Below are 17,523 nucleotides of genomic sequence, written 5' to 3' on the forward strand. Positions count from 1 at the left end.
ATTATTTTAAAAAAGTCGTCCGTCGTATTGGATCCGCAATTTTGAATTTTGAAAATTTAATATCAGTTTCGAAATCAGCGACGACGAATGCCCCTGGATACCAAATTTCATAAAAATCAATAATTAAAAAAAAAAATCGTCCGCCATATTTCGAAATCAGTGATAACAAAAAGCCCTAAATACCAACTTCCATTGAAATGTGTCAAATACATATGAATAAATATTTTTGTCGTCCTATATTCTTGATTCGTCCCTATGTGTGCCTGTGTGGCAGAAAGGGTACCAGTCTGGTTGTATGAAACGTATTTTTAGGTAAAAATTCGAACAGACATTTCACGGACTCAACGCTGGTAATCGAATGTTCGGTTTTCGTTGAGTTTGTTTCAACTTTAATGCCAAGTTCGATAGGTTTCATCATTTTCTGGCCATTCAGAGTTGAGAACATTTACAAACTTAATTAAACGATATATAAGCAGTGGCAAAAAGAAACAGTTGAGATCCGAGTTTAGTCAAATTTGCCATGTAGTACCTGTGCCTAGGAATGAAGAGAATTTCCTCGCCCACTACGCTAATAAAATTTAGTTCTTATAAATGGATTGGTGGGCGTGTCTGTGGGTCCATTTCGACCATATTTGATATTTAAGCTTTCCGAGTTTACGCCATCTAGTGTAGTGCGGCGTGGCAGTTTGCCAATTTATGCGATTTTTCAGATTTCCTAATTCAAACACTACCGAAGTCAACCTCATTCAACGCTCTGCTCCCGACAACTAAAATTGCATAACCGTACTTTATATTTAGACAATAAGCATGCACTTTGCGTAACACAATAGGGGTATTCTCCAAATCTTGCAAAGCCATTGCACGTAGCACGGATTGCACGGATTGCATAAATTGCAAACACACAACAAGAAAATTCATGGGAAACAACATTTCCTATCGCTGCAAAATATGCAACGTCGAAACCCATGTATATATTTTGCAAAATAGCATAGCAAGATAAAAGCGACCCTGTGCTAGTTGTTTTGTTGTTGGAATTGCTACATATTTCTCTCATTCCTCTCATCTCGCTCACTTAATTTTTTTTTGCTGTCTCTTGTTATTGTATTTGATACATAATTTCGCTGCTTGCTCCCCATGCATGCTACCACTTTGCAATGGGGTGTTCTCGTACTCTTCGAAATTTGGAATAGTATTTTTGCATTTCGTGCAATCCGTGCATCGTGCAAGACTTCGAGAATACCCCTAATGAATTTCCCACATACAACAGAGATTTCCCAACAATATTTCCATGCAAACAAACAGTAGTCATCTTCAATTTCAACATTTATTGCATCTTAGTTTTCCGCCTTCATTCATTTGAGCTTCCTCTTCTTCTACTACTTCTTTTTCCTCACATTTCAGATTGTCGTCTTCATCTACGATTACATGACAGTTCAACTGTTAGCGGCAGCAGCGGCGATGGTGCCAAGGGGGACATTCATCGAAATCAACGTCAACAAGCAATTCGTAGCGAGTGAGTCGTCGCTTATCTATCGGCCAGATCGTCGCCTAGAGATGTGGCGTTACGTCTCGTACATGTTGTTGCACGCAAATTGGTTCCATCTGAGCTTCAATGTAGTCGTACAGCTGGCGTATGGTCTGCCCTTGGAGGTGGTGCACGGTTCGACGCGCGTTGCCATCATCTATTTGGCGGGCGTATTTGCCGGCTCGCTGGGCACCAGTGTCGTTGACTCGCAGGTGTATTTGGTGGGCGCAAGCGGTGGCGTTTACGCGCTATTGGCCGCACATTTAGCGAATATTCTGCTCAATTTTGGTCAAATGCGCTATGGCATGCTGCAGCTGGCGCGGCTCATTGTACTAGGTAAGTGATGAAAATACCGTTGGAATTCGTTATGATTGTGGACTATGAAGGTCATTAGTGTTTAATGTGCTGACTCTGTGTGTATTTAAAATTACAATAATGCAAATTTAATGTGAACGCAGCAAAATAATTTTCAAATTTGCGAAACAAACCATATTTAATTGGTCTCTTTGATATTGCAAACCATTAAAGCGGATATGCAATAAATCATTTTAACACATTTTTAAATTAATTTATCTGTTTTTGGTTTCACTTTTATTTCAACAGTTTCCTGTGACCTGTGCTATGCAGTCTACACCAAATACCAGTACAGCAGTAAGGTCGCATATTCAGAGGCCAAAACACTATTACCGTCAGTATCGTATGTTGCGCACTTGACTGGCGCGTTGGCGGGCTTCACAATGGGTTTGCTGGTTTTGAAGAATTTCGACAATTCGAAAGCTGTGCAGTCGAAGCATTTGTGGTGGTTGGCATTGGGCGTCTATTTGGCTTTTACGATATTCGCGATTGCGTTCAACCTCATCAACACGGTCACTGGGCAACGGCTCGAGGAGGAGAGTGAAACGGTTACGCAACATTTACTTCATAATTTGGGCATTTCATAAGCGCACACCAAAGCTTATGTAATAAGACAATATGTAGCTTAATAATTACGTTAGTTTATTATTTGTAATCAAAGAGCTCTTTGCTAATACATATGCATGTTTAAAGTTACTATACGTTTTTATTTGGTCAACATTTTTTTCTTTAACGTTACAGTCGCACGTATACTTCCGTTTATATTTCATAAACGTTGTGTGAAAACCGACAGTTTTTCATTTTTCCTGATAAAAGAACCCCAAAAGCTACATATTATATACAGACACTTGTTTCCTATCTTTTGTTGTTTTAAAGATAAATGTGGTTTTAGGTGGTCTTTAACGTTACATTTTTTTGGAAGTCAGTTATATATAACGTCACACGTAAGGAAAACTTGGCGAATCGTGCAAAGTTAAAAATTAAACTGAAGAATTTTAATAAAGACCAAGGTCCAAAGAAACTATACAAAATATTAAATTTTGGATAATACACGTCAATAACAATTCTATAAACCGAAATAAGCAGTCTTTAACGTTACTTGCCATACTTGACTATATTTTCCATTTTGATCGCATTCGAGGCACAAGGGAAATGAACGCGCACCGCATAGATTGGATGCCAATCGGCACTTGTTTCTAGATGCCTAGCTAATGGGTGAGTGAAAGAAATATTTTTTTCACTCGTTCCTGTTCTCAAAATTTTGAGCTTTTATTTATTTATTTATTTATTTATTTAGTTTTTTTTTGGTTTAGGAAAATTGCATTCAGAAAATAGCTCTAAAAATACATTTTAAAAGTTGTTCATACTCTATTTAGTACAGTCGCCTTACAACTATGAAATTTCAATCCTAGGTAAATACAAATATTATAAATCATAACTAATGATTCCATTGCCTAAGGTTGAAGGGAAAAATTTTCGTTAAAAAAGGTTGTCCAAGCCCTCCGTCCTTTGTTGACTGCACTTCCAAATAAGAAAGAATGGATAGTTCTCTAGTACTCTATGTATGTATTTTAAATTTCGTAGACTCTTCAGCAACTTTTCAGAGGTTTGCTGCGTATTGAAAAAGCTGCATTGGATCATTCTTAGTTAGTATACTATACATATGGTATCTTTTGAAACCTCGAGGTCTTAACATAGCGAACCTTTTAAACACCGTCCGTGTGATCCCAAGTTACAGTTCTCTGTATAGCCGACATCCAAGTCTTCCTATTTGTCACTAGCTGGCGCCAATAAGAAACTCCGAAGGTAGCCAAGTCCTTCTCCATCTGGCCATTCCATTGCACAGATTGAGGATACCGCGTTGAAAACTTTCAGGGTTGGAGCATCCGTAACTACACTTACAACATGTTCAACGCCTAAGGTATGACGAGAGTGAACTTTACTTCTCAATTAACTAGTCGGTCTAAAGTGGCATTTGTTGGAAAGCGTGATTCTCTGTTGGATTTTAGGTCACACATTATTCTTGGTGTTGACACTGGTTCTAATGAAGTATCGTTCTGTTCTCATTAACCACCAGAACCAAGCGTATTTCTTTTCTAACTAAATTCGTAGCCCTTCTTAGTATCGATGATATTATCTTCTCCAAACATTACATTAAAGAAATCGCACCAAAAAGAGTCACCCCGTCTGAACCGTGTTTGGTATTAAATGCTTCGGTGAGGTCCTTTCCTATTCTAAGAGGCTGGTGCTATTGCCCATCGAAACCTGGTGGTATTACTTATCAATCGAAAGCGAGATTCTAGTAAGGGTACCCATCAGGCACGTCAGTAGGAGCACTATTGTGTGAACAATCAAGGACCCAGCTGTAGCGCCCTTTGAAGTACCAATACATATGTAGGTATATTATATACTGAGGGGAAAAAAATATTAAAATCAATCAGAAACGTAGCTGATCTTTCTATAACCGTCAAGGAAAGTATTGTAGTAAATATTCAATACAACTAATTTAATTGAAATACATTGAAAAGTTTGTTTGTTAAGGTCAAATCTAGCACGTTAGGTAAAAAGTGTAGCTAAAAAGCAGGGTGCGGAAAATTTTCTTCGCCTTGAAAGAAATGGACAGGATGAGAAATATACAGACAGTATAATATTAATTGCAAGATTTCAAAAAACTAAAAAGTAGAAAATAAAATTATAGTTAAAAAACTAAAAACACGCTTTTATTACAACAAGAACTAAAAAGTATAAAATAATTTATAGATATAGCGATTCCGTTTAAGAAGAATAGGAAGTTCCCTAACTTGATTTAATTTAACTTTTTTAAATGAGCTAAAAATAGGATTGAAGTGATTGGCCCGTAGTCATAGTCAAAATAAAGTCCACTGTAAAGTTTGTTGCAATTTTTACAGATATCGCATTAAAAATTATGTCAATATGCTGCAACTAACTTTACAGTGGAATTTATTTTGAATATGACTACGGGCCAATCACTTTAATTCTATTTTTAGCTAATTTAAAAAAGTTAAATTAAATCAAGTTAGGGAACTTCCTATTCTTCTTAAACGGAATCGCTATATCTATAAATTATTTTATACTTTTTAGTTCTTGTTGTAATAAAAGCGTGTTTTTAGTTTTTTAACTATAATTTTATTTTTTATAAGAATCCAGGTCAGTACTTATTGAAATTGACGGAATTTGAACACGGGGAAGAGTAAATCAAGAGCCATTTCGAAGGGAGTTCAAGCCGTTTGCTTAAACTACCTCCCAATATTCGCTTGCTCAAAATCAGATATATCCTAATCAATGTGCCCGAAACTGACTGGGTTCACAATAAGTTTTCGTATTAAATACTGTCAAAGGCAAACTGCCAGTTCAGTATTAAGCGAGTCGCGATGAAGCAGCACTGTCGGTTCGTCGAGTCATTAAAGGTTCGCAGAAGTGGTAGAGCATCGCCTTTCGTTTAAGCGAATATCCGTAATTATTTGAATTTTGGAATACTTTAACCGTCCAGCTGTAGCCGAATTATGGCCGTTTTCTTAAGTAGTTTTTAAAATCTATCTGCCCATACATACATATATTTTGTTCTGAAAAAGAAATGTGTTTGAAGGGCAGATACATTTTGAAACGAACTTGAGAAAACGGCTATAAGACATATTCGAATAATTCGGTTGGACGATATACCGAATAGCTTGAGCTTTAAATGTTTATAGATAAACATTTCTCCGCACTCTAAAATGCTGTACTATTTTGTTAAGCAAATACATAGTTGTTAAGTTATTTTACAGTTATAATTTAATTACTAAGTATTTATTTTATTTTGATAGGAAAAATATTAAAATATTTTGCATAAATAAACACCTCTTTATGAACTTGTATTACATACTCAATACTGTCTTTCCGAAATGCATATGAAATTTGTTTGTATGTAGCTTGAACCCAAAATATGAAGTAATTTGTTCCCTGTCGGAAATTCAATTGCTTTGAAAGCAAATTAAAAAGTACTTTTTTACCAACCACAAATAGTTGGAAATAGAGATGGGCACGCAACGAAAATTTCAATCCCGATCCAGCCCATCCCGGAATTCAATTTTTATTATTATTACTTTTCTTTGCTGTTCGATTTCATAAACCGTATTTAAAGAAGATTTTCTGAATTTGCGGAGGCTGCTCGTATTATAGGGAGTGTCGAAAAGAATTTTGGTCCCGTCCCGCCTGCAAAATTTTTAAAAACCTTCCCGATACCGCCAATCCGGCCATTTTGAAATCAGTACCGTGGGTTCTGCGGGTCCCCATATCCCGAGCCCATCTCTAGCTTGAATTTTTCCTTTTTTCTTGTAAGCAACAAACTTTACTAACGTGGCGATGTCCTGGAACCAAGCTAATTATCCGACACTGCATATGTTTCAACTACTTTAAAGTGCATAAACTGCATAAATAGTTTGTTTCCAACTACTTTGTCACTTCATTAATTTCTGAGACAAATCAGTTATTTCCGATAGGGTTGTGGTACGAGTTGTTGGTGTAAGTATCTGTCAAAGACTGAATGGAATTCAAAAAATTTGATTAAGTTGTGCAAAAATGCAAACATGTAGGTACATTAGACTGTCCCAAAAAACCAAAGTTGTTTTTGTTTAGAGCATACCAACTCATTTTATTGGTTTTGTCTCAAAAACGATCCAAATAAAATTTTATGCAATTTGGACCACGGCAACCCGTGCCGAGAATAATCTTTGTGCAGTTCGAGTGTTTTGTTAATTTACTAACTTTACTTCTATATAAGGCGGTATTACTATACTCCCTACAGTACAAGGGCATAATATTTAGTAAATCTGAGTTTTTAGTTTTTTACCAGGCAGTCAGGATTTTTTCCAAAGGACCCTAAATTATAATATATTTTCAAAAGTTTACACAACATATGGATATCAATTGAAAGAAGAATTCGAACCAAGATTAATTATAACTTTTGTTTCCCGTTATCTTTTTGTCTAAAGAGTCCTTTAAAAATTTTATCCTTCAAGATTTTTAATTTTAAATTCATTTTGAAGAGTCTTAGTTTTTAATTTAAATCCTATTAATATATATAAGGATATTGAAGGATAAAAATTGCAATGGTTATTATAGTTTGATTACTATTTTCGATGTCCGTGGGAAAAATCCTGCCGTCCTATTAAAAATGTAGAGATGCAGATTTACTAAAAATACGTTAAAGTATGGAACTCATATCGAATTTTTCGCAAACATATCGAAAATTTCGCTAAAAAGCACAAATATGGAGGGTATGCATATCAAAATTTGCAAACAAATTTTTTTCCATATATTCTTGGGACAGTCTAATGTACATACATATCTATGATTGAGCACAAATGGTGTATTTTATTTATGTGCGTACATTTAGATGTAAAACAAGAATATGAAGAATAAATGCTCAACCATTTTAAGAAAATATTTAGAATGGCATTGACATAAACATGTTGGTAATAATCACTTGTATGTGATTCTGTACGTACATACATATGTTTGTAAGTGCACAAATGAATAAGTAAATAAATAAATAAATAAATAAAATAATTTGCGTTTAATCAATAATTCTGTTAGTGAGAGTGGCAAAATGTAATTAATAGCCAAAGATAGGAATTTATTTGCAGGAATGCAAAACTTAAAAAAAAAATAAAAATAGTAATATAGCACATAATAACATACATATGCGCATACATATGTTAGGTCAGGTTATGCGGTCGTCGCAAAGAGGAGCTACGTACAAATGTACATACTGAAGTATTTATGGTTAATAAAATGTGCCAGTGGTTATCAAAATATATGAAAACCAATATTTCTCAGCAGAAAAGGCTAGTTAGGTTAGATTAAGTTAGTTGGCAGTCCCAGATGGCAGGGACGCACTTTGACAATTAGGATATTGTCTTTTGTTATACCACATTCTAAACGGCACCCAATACTTTATCGATAAAAGGCCTCCAACCGATTATGTAATTACGTATTCGGCTTATCTCAATGCCCCAGATAATTAAGGATGCGAGAGCCTGAAATACTTTGATCTTAGCCTCGCAACGCTGGCACCTAAGAGGGTAGTGTTGAGGTGACTGCACCTCGTCCTCTTTCAGGCAACTGCTACATACGGGATCAGGTAATATGTTTAGCCTTACTGCGTGAATATCGAATGGACAGTGACCCGTTGAAAACCCCAAAAAAAAGGAAGTGTGAGGAGTGCCCCTGATCTCATCCTGTCCATTATGGGCCAGAGAGACCTTAAAATTGCGCATGTCCTGGAGTGACCAGTGAGCCTTTTCAAGTGAGTTTAGCCAGAATAGGACTCCATAAAACATGGTAGGTTACGGTCTTGTTGAGCCAGTAGACAACTTTAGGTGAAATATCCCATCTCTTTCCAATAGCTCCCCTACAGCAGCATAAGGCCACTATTGATTTTCTTGCCCTTTAGTGGATGTTTTGGACCCCATGATAACTTCCTCTCAAGGATGAAGCTCAAGTACTTGACCTTATCAGATACCTGTAAGCGCTGACCTCTAACAGTAGAAGAACAGGAAGAATAGCATCAGGGGTTTTATACTTTCTAGTGAGTAAGGCATGTTCTGTCTTACTGGAACAGACGGCGAGGTCACTTCTGGCCGGCAAGTGTGTTAAGAACGTTGGGTCAGTTCATAAAGCGCACCCAAGTATTTACTTTCAACCATAACTGCACCAACTTCTGCGTAGGTAGTTACACGACATTCGTGTTGCTCTAGCTCCTCTAGTAGATCGTTCACCACTCCTACCCAGAGTAAGGGTTAGAGGACACCACCCTGCGGGTGTCCCTATTGACCGTGCGATGCAAGCAAGCGCTACCTCATATTCCCATGACAGTTCAGCCCGCAGCAAGTTTTGGATAAGCCGAATGAGACTAACTTGAACCCCAAGCTTATGCAATGGCTAAGGGTAGCTCCACCTTCTCAAGATGGAGCAAAAGATTGGCGGATGCCGCTTTTGAATGTCGGAAATTAATCAGAAGAATCTCTATTCTCCAGAATCACCTTCGTGGGCGCTGAATATGCGCTCTCATCTGCGACGTCGACCTCATCGGTAAAGCTCTCGACCCGAGCCAATATCCTAGTTCACGGAGTCAACAGCCTTCCTACTTTCCTCTGATGCTACTGGATCCTGAGGACCACCTTTCCGAAGCAATAGCTCATGACTCCCTTGATATCGCTGAGAGCACCGAGGGACTTCGTACCAGTGCTTGCTGATAGGGTTACTCGATCCTCGCTAGGCAGATAAGCCACTAGTTATTTCTTCAAATTCCGGTGGGGTGTAAGGTTCAGCAAGGAGCCTGCGGACGAAGAGGATGATCCGCTTTGTCCACGGCCACTAGCTTGGCACCCTACCACACCTCGCCTACCAAGGGAACTGCCTCCTTATAAAGAGACGCCAAGCGTTCTTCTGCGCATCTTATGAGTTTATGCAGACCATGGTGCCACCCGCTACTTTCACACCAGACATGGAGCCAGTAAAATTTACGATTTTTCAAAACGTTGGAGTCACCCTCGTGCGTGGTTTTTTAATGATGAATGTTTCCCCCTGTAGGGACCTTTGAAGCTTCATATCCGCTAGCGTCTCTGTCACGCCGCAGGTATCCCATTTCTAGATTTTTCTTTAGATTCATTGCCGTTAGTGACTATTTTCGTCTGCCGGTTTGGTCCCCGAGATAAGAAAAAATTGCTTATCTCTTTAGTCAAGTTGCATCAGCTAATATTTCCAAGCGCAGACAGGTTCCTCTGCATTTGGTCCTTTTACAAGGGCCATAAAGCTCACGGAGAAGAGTTATTTTAAAAGCTCCAAGGCGTTTTCCGGTTTTGTTTGCCATCGTCCATCTCTACGGGCCATGCAAAAGGACGGGCAGACGCGGATCGCGATGCTGGTAACGGAGGAAGAGGAAGACCTCCTCTATGTTGGATAGACCAGATGGAGAAGAACTTGGCTTCCCAAGGCATTTTCATTGGCGTTAGTTGGCACAGAAGAGAATCGACTGGCGTGCTTTGTTGTACTCGGTAAGAAGTGTTTAGGCAGTCACAGCGCCTATCAAGAATAAGACGATTTGTTAATGTAGTATACTATATGTTCAATGAGAATTCTTGCTATACCATCTATGGCAGACATAAATTCGATTCAACAAAATTGCGGTAAATTAAACAAACATATTATACAGATGTTGTTAATGAAGTGCCATTTTTACGTACATATGTATCTATTTATATACATATTAAAGTACATACCTACATACAAGTGCTTTCATTATGTTACTAGCTGTGAAATGGATTAAATAAATATGAAATAAAAACTTGTAATGAATGCAAATAGTCATAAGCCAGTGGAATGAAATGTTTATTTAAATGTGTGCTCCTGACTGAATTTTAATAAATGATAAACGACATTTTTTTTTAATACAAGTTTTTGTGCATATGCATTTAGTTTAATGTGTTATCAATTCAATATGGGAAAAATGAAAATATGATTCGAAATTAACAATAAATCGTCTATAAAATTAACGCCATGAATGTCATGCAATTCAATAGATAAGAGTGCAGTTTGTTAAACATTGGAGATCAGTGATGGAAAAGTAGTTAAAATTTTACTTTTTTTTAGCGTTTTTTAAATTTTAAGTTACACTCGGCACAAGCACGTCATTTAAGGTACATTTGGAATGCAGCCAAATAACTTTTCAAGAATCCCTTTCTTATTCTATCTCCTTCTCTAAGTTCCCTCATTTAGTTGAACCGAGTACAGAGAAATCTTTTCGAGCATGGTCAAAGTAACTTAAATATAGTTCGTTAAGAGAAATGTACACCTTGTCTGGAATATCGTTGATAGGGACACGATATCGAATCGAAAGTATCGATATAGTACTCATTTAAAGTATCGCTGTAAAAATATTGGGTACCCCTTAATATCGGGATAAAAAGACTCGATATTCCATATACCGATACCGATTCACATAATTAAATCTGAATATTGATCTAATTTTTTTAATAAAGAATGAACACTTTGTACTTAAATAACGGTTTGCTTATGTAGAGTTAAGTGTGTTAAATAACATCACCGAAGGCGCGGGTTGAAATCCCGCCACATGCCAACCTAAGTTCTTTTAACCCCAACTATATCCATATTGCTTTACATATAAATTCCAAAGTATAAACATATGCACTTTTCCAGCGGAAAGTCCTAGTACGACATAGATTTGCAAAATATGAAACCGCTACGTAGCGCTGAAGTCAAAATAAACAAGTAAGAGCAGCGCTGTCTTCGGCTATGCCGAAGACTTCATACCTTTCATGAGCATCTGAAAATTTTACTTTAACAGATTACTGCATTTGAAAAAATGTATATGTATATTCACATAAATACACAAAAATGTATATGTATATTCACAATATTCACAGCATACATAGATAGAGGAGATATATAAGTGATTTTCACTGCTGTGTGATCGCTATGTAAACCGTTAATACAATTTAATGGGTTATAGATTCCTACATAAAGGAGATATGTATATCGCAAAAACTGGTATCTGAACAATCAGTCGTATAAGAGATACAGTTTAGACAGCATAGTTTTTGACGAATTTCTCAGTAGACTTTGTATTATTATTTATAAAATAGGTTCATTCTTTTGCAACCGAGCTACAAAAGCCCTGCAAACCAAAGTTCCCAAAATCTTAACGAAATCTTTAGGGGAATCTCATATCATTAACGATTTTTTTACGAATCTTCAAAGAAAATTATATGAAGTGGTTGACACGAACTCGTTAAGAAATTTCTGTATGGAAAATAAAGAAAATTCTGAAAAAATTCTGCAATTCTTCACATAGCAGAATTATTTTCATTGTTCTACTAATTTTCTTCCGAAATTTCGTAAAAGAATCGAAGTGTGCACAGTTTATTTCATTTTAGAAAATTCGGCAAAAAATCGGATGAGATCTTTATGAATTCTTCAAAATTTCTCTACAACTCAGAATACTCTGAAAAAATGGTTTGCAGGGAGAATACTCGCTTAATTGACGAAATACACGCAAAACAACAACACAAACTCGGCTATGTATCCGGGTTCAGCCAGGTCGGTTAAAACATACGCGACCTGAAAAGTAGTGTTGTTTAGTGAAAAAACTGCTCTATTGTGAATTGTTAATGCGAAAGTGGAGAGGGAAATTTTTGTTTTCGTATATGCATGATTTATATTTTAAATAAGTATATATATTACGCAAATACCACGCATAATTACTCATTTTTATTGTTTTTTGTGTCTAAATCCCGTTGAACTAATAATAATAATAATAATAATAACTAATCACATGTTTCTTGCCACCTACCATCAGAGGCATGTCACAAAAAAGAAGGTAGTTTCAATAAACAACTTTTTGACTAAAAAGCTGATTTTTGACAACTGCTCAATTGTTAAAAATTCGAAGCGGTGTTACCCAATTTAAGTTTTTTTGTAGAGGGGATTTTATATCATAAATTTAGGATTATGTATAAAATAGTTTTAATAACATTTACTGTTTAAAAGTAATTAAAATCTTATCTTAAAAATGTTTAAATTTTACACTAAATACGATGATCACTTCCCAAAGACTTTATTCTTAGATTAATTAAATTTTAGTGAACATATGTACATATGTATATGTAAGTATTTAAAAATTTGTTAGTGCCTCTTTGTCACCTGATTATTTTACAATGTATCTAGCCAGGACTATTACCGTTTTCTATACCGAAGGCAATTGTTTCTGATATACACATTTCGGTGTGAATTTAATGCATATTTAGGTGGTTCACAAGGTGTTGTAAGTGTCGTATTTTTGCGTGTCGTAAAGTTTTGAACGGCTAACAAATGTTTAGAGGACTTGAAACCACAACCAAATATGGTGTAAAATTTCATACTACTATGGTGGCTTGCGAATCTCTTAAATATAGTTTACTTTTCAATATGACTCCACCCATTAGAAAGAGAACGGTCCAAACTTTAAGGCAAGTCACCCTTCACCTCTCTGACCGCTGGGGACCCATTTGAAAGTGGGATAAAATTAGCATTTTGCCAGAAAATATAAACTCGGGTTACGCCAACCACAGGATTTACGTGCAGAATACCTTTTCGCATTGGAGGCCTTCGGCGGGGCTAAGAAAAAATAACCCTTATCTGCCCAACTCCGACTACACAGTATTTTTTACAAAAAAGTGCATATTTCACACCGAATTTATTAACAAACCAAATTTAATCCTTTCATTGCTGGCGTGGACACAATAACGCAAAATCATTGTACAAATAACCGAACCATACCCAACCCAACAAAAGACCATTTGCTAGTTCAAATTTCGATTCCAAGAAGAAAATGCTTTAAATAAACAAAAAATTAATAATACAATTTTAAGGATTTTAGGTATTGGATATGGTAGTACGAAATGTCACAATCTGCTTAATTGTCCGGTTGTTAATATGAAAAAGTGACCATGGAACTACTTTCTTTTTTGTATCATGAGCACAGGTGCTTAAGAAGCTAAAATAAAATTTTACCCGAGTTGAGCTAATAGCTTGCGTAATTTATCGGTTGTCCAAATGAAGCATTTTCATAGTAAAACCCCCTATATGAACAATCAGTTGTATGGAGGCAATAAATAGGTTATAGTGACCTGATCTTTGTTAATTTTACTGTAAAATTTCTGTTAATAATGAGCGAAAACGGTGCTAATTTTCACGACGGAGCAATTCAAATGCCTTGATCAGCGCCCTTAAGGGCAAGCACTTCAGTACCAATTGGCAGTGTGTGGTGGACACACTAACCGTCTCGGTAGGGCTCGATGCCCATCTAAACCTCTGCCTTACAATGCTACTCCACATTGAACCATTGCTCGTTCTATCCGCATTTCGGTTTAGCCCACAGACACCACGATACTCTTCTAGAGGCCGTACCCAAGAACAGAGCGGAGTAATGCTTATCCCCGCGACTTGTTTGACCTGCTCGACTCCCCCTGACTTGCTTAACTTGGTCGACTTACACAAATACTTCACTACACATTCATCTCCCTTTCAACGCACATGCTGTCTCCCTCCCCGGAGACAACTTCTCCTCAACATACACACTTGATACCCATCATGCTCGTCTCACAGATCTTACTCGCACGTGAGCACCCTCTTTCAACCAGAAGTGGTTGCTCGACTCGCTCAATTGTCGCAACGGCTCGATTTGCTCAACTTGCATACTTATTTTCTCACTACGTCTCTCACCATTTACCTTCATTTATTTTAACTTCTTTGTCACCATTTTCCTTCATTTCGTTCAACTTCTTTCTCACCATTTTCCTTCATTTATTTTAACTTATTTCTCACCATTGTGTCCTTCTGTAGGGGGGAGTAGGGGAGGAAGGTCAAGAAGCACCTCGAGAGCCGCGGTCGGTGTAGCTTACCGAGCTTGGTCTGCGTAGACTTCACTTCTGCTTTCTTCCACCAGACAGGTGCAGCATAAATTAACTGGGTCCAGCTTAAGAGTTTAGGTCCCCCGCATATGTATGTAAGTATGAATGAAAAATTTAAAATAAACTCGTTTATTTGGGCGTTAAATAAAAAAATTGTGGAATTTGGTTATTTGGTTATTTTTTTGTGCAAAACAAATATTTTGTTTTATTTGGTTTCACGTTATTTACGTTTTCGCTGATAATGCAAACTTAAATGAAATATTTATCAAATTTATGTACAAACGCGTTAAGTGCGCCAATAAAACACTCGCATTTCAACCACAAAAGTTGTGATAAAATTCAAATAAATTAAATTAATTTGCGTAATTTTTGCATAACAATTTGCGTGGTATTTTATATAAATGGAACATAAGGCTTTAGTTTTTGATGCGCACATACCTGTTGCATATATCAGAATGTTTGCATGTACATTAGGGTATTCCAGAATATAAGAAGTGATTTTTTGATCAGAAGTTCGATACGCAAACCCTCAGAATTTTTTCTTTGGTTCAGAACTTGTGTTGGGATAACCACGCAGTGCACACACGCTGAAGCTGAAGCGTATTAAAAATATACGTTATTAGGTTTTCAAGAACATTAGAGGATACGAATTTTATTCCGGAATTTATTTTTATTTTTTTGTAAGAAAACATCAGTGCAAAGGTCGCTTCCCTTGTGTGTCCCACAAGTTGGAGGAGAAGGTTGACCAAGCACTAGCAAATGTGTAAACGCCATTTTTATTATTTTTATTATTTCCTGGTTACAAAAAGTGTTGCCACAACATTTTTTTAATAATTTTTTTTTTACCAAAATCACCGGAAAAAGTTACCAAATTCAACAAAAAATTACCAATCTTATTTTATGGGCGGAACAGTGTTGCCAGAACTTTTTGGACCAACCGACTAAATTGGCAAAAAAAACGGCTAAACTTCTCATCCAAATTTCACATGTTTTATTTAAATTAATCACAAGTAGAAAGACTATGTCTTGGAGAGAAGTTGCAAATTCAAGCTGGAAAAAATTTTGCCAGCAGTAATTTGCAATTAGGAAAAACATATGACTGTGGCACATGGTTGGATTTTTTGTCGACAAAAGTCCGTTAAATTTAAAAATTTACAAACTTGAGCGATTTTTAAATGAAAAATGTAAGTAAATACTTGTTTACTTACTAATCGGAATGCAATCTCAACCAGAGTCGATATAAGAAACCCGACAATTACTACAACAAAGAAATTTAAACGTATATTAAAAAAGTCAGACTAACAAGAAATATACATGCAGATCCAGTGTTTTGCCCCTATGAATTTTAAAAATTCTTCACAAATTTCTTATGTTTGAAATGCAACCGTGGACACTAGCGGGCAGGAAAACTTGCAAATTCCTGCAAATTTGCGTTCGTGCAGAAAGTTGCAAGTTTCTCTACTTGAGAGAGAATTTGGGAGCATTTTTTCTTACTGTCTTATATTTTGAGTGAAAATTATCGCTGGATTTTCGACGAACAAACCTAATGTCTTCCCAGAGAGTTTTGCTTTACATAGAAATTTGTGCTCTTTTATTTTCATTTTGAACAACTGACGGCATCTGATCATGCAGTGTCGTGGATACTGTTCATTGCAACAGAGGATTATCAGGCCCAAAATTTCCCGTAGTGGGGATGTCATTTGACCATTGAGATCACGCGACTTGGACTTTTTTATGAGGCTATTCTAAAAAACCAGGGGCAATTTTTAGCGATTTAAAACTTGTACTTTATTCTTCTGGGCTTCAAAATTGCATACCCTAAATCTTTCTACGAAATCTAATTAAAAAAGCTCGACATTTTTACGAAAGTTTGTTGAATTTTATTAAACATTGAACAAAATTTGAAACACGGAACTATATTTTTATAAAAAAATAACCAAAATTCAATTACAAAAAAAAATAATATGTTAAAACTTGTCAACATTTTGTGCGACTATAATTTAATAATGTAAACAAGTGGCCGAAAATATCTGAAAAATTTAACGCTTGAAGGCAGACCTGAAAGTTTTCAACTCATACATAGATAGAGTGAAGTCCCCCACTGAACGCCGGAGCTTCTTGAACGAGAACTTATGCATATTTACATAGAATTCTACTCATATGTATGGTTGCCGGGTACACCAGAAAATGGATGGTAATTGCAAAGCTGACGAACTGGCAGGGAAAGTGAATGGTAGATATAGCAATAGCCACTTTCAAGCAGTTTGTTAGGGATTCTAAAAATAATGACCAAGGAACGCTGGAACAACTAACTTTCAGGATGATACCAGGTCATAAAAGGAAACGCTTCCTAATGTGGAATCAGAACTTGTATTGACCTATGTGACATGTGGGATTGAACCGAAAAAGTTACTAAATTGAAAAATAAATTACCAAATTTGATAAATAAAGAAAAAAAAATACCAATTTTGGTTAAAAATTTCCAAAGCGGCAACGCTGGTTGTTAACGAGTATAAAAAAAATTTAAATATTCGATAATGAGTTTAATAAACATGCAAACTTATCTTCATGTAAACATGACATACTATAGCATAGACAAACGGCAGCATTGAACCGAATCAACTCGTTAATTCGGAATTGAGTACCTCGGGAATTAACTTCAATTGTGATCAGGGCTATTTTCGATGACAGCACTGCCAAGACGGCCAGCTGTTGTCCGCTGTGAATGAAAAGTAAACCAAGCACTAGTTCTCTTTTAGGACTTATAATTTTATTTTATTTTAATTTAAGCCTTTACTTTAATTTTATGCTTTATGTTATTTTACATAATTATTTTTTTTTATGTCAATTGAATTTTTTGAAGTATAATTTTATTAAAAATTACAACAACAAAAAAACGAAAGGATAGATGAAGGAACCCACGACCTCGCGGTTCGCTTAGTCTGCAATACTGCCGTCTGTTACGGTATAAATTTGATCAAATCAACTGCGTCGCTAAACCGGATAAATGTTGCGGTCTGGCTATGCTATTAGTACATATGTATGTACATTAGACCGTTCGTTATTTTAACTATTTTTTTAAATATACAGTTTGCCGGGCTCAAAAATATGTCTTTTGGTCTAAAAATAAGCTGTGCAAAATTTTATTCGAATATGATAACTCTAAGTACTTGC

The 17,523-nt window shown here is 36.1% G+C and overlaps 2 protein-coding genes across 2 annotated transcripts in view; both read left to right on the forward strand.

Annotated features, from left to right (window-relative positions):
• LOC118747339 (protein rhomboid-like) overlaps positions 1–2,631 on the forward strand; it is a 90,279-nt gene extending 87,648 nt beyond the window's left edge. The window contains exons 3-4 of the mRNA XM_036481384.1: positions 1,402–1,861; positions 2,129–2,631. Coding sequence (XP_036337277.1) covers positions 1,402–1,861; positions 2,129–2,466 — 798 coding nt within the window. The 3' untranslated portion in view covers positions 2,467–2,631. The remainder of the gene's footprint in view (positions 1–1,401; positions 1,862–2,128) is intronic.
• LOC118747338 (protein rhomboid-like) overlaps positions 1–17,523 on the forward strand; it is a 124,478-nt gene that overhangs the window by 87,618 nt on the left and 19,337 nt on the right. The gene's annotated exons all lie outside the window — the stretch shown is intronic.

The sequence above is a fragment of the Rhagoletis pomonella genome, unplaced genomic scaffold (genome assembly GCF_013731165.1).
Source record: "Rhagoletis pomonella isolate Grant_MI unplaced genomic scaffold, Rhpom_1.0 Rhpom_scaffold_00011, whole genome shotgun sequence".
Taxonomy (NCBI): Eukaryota; Metazoa; Arthropoda; class Insecta; order Diptera; family Tephritidae; genus Rhagoletis; species Rhagoletis pomonella.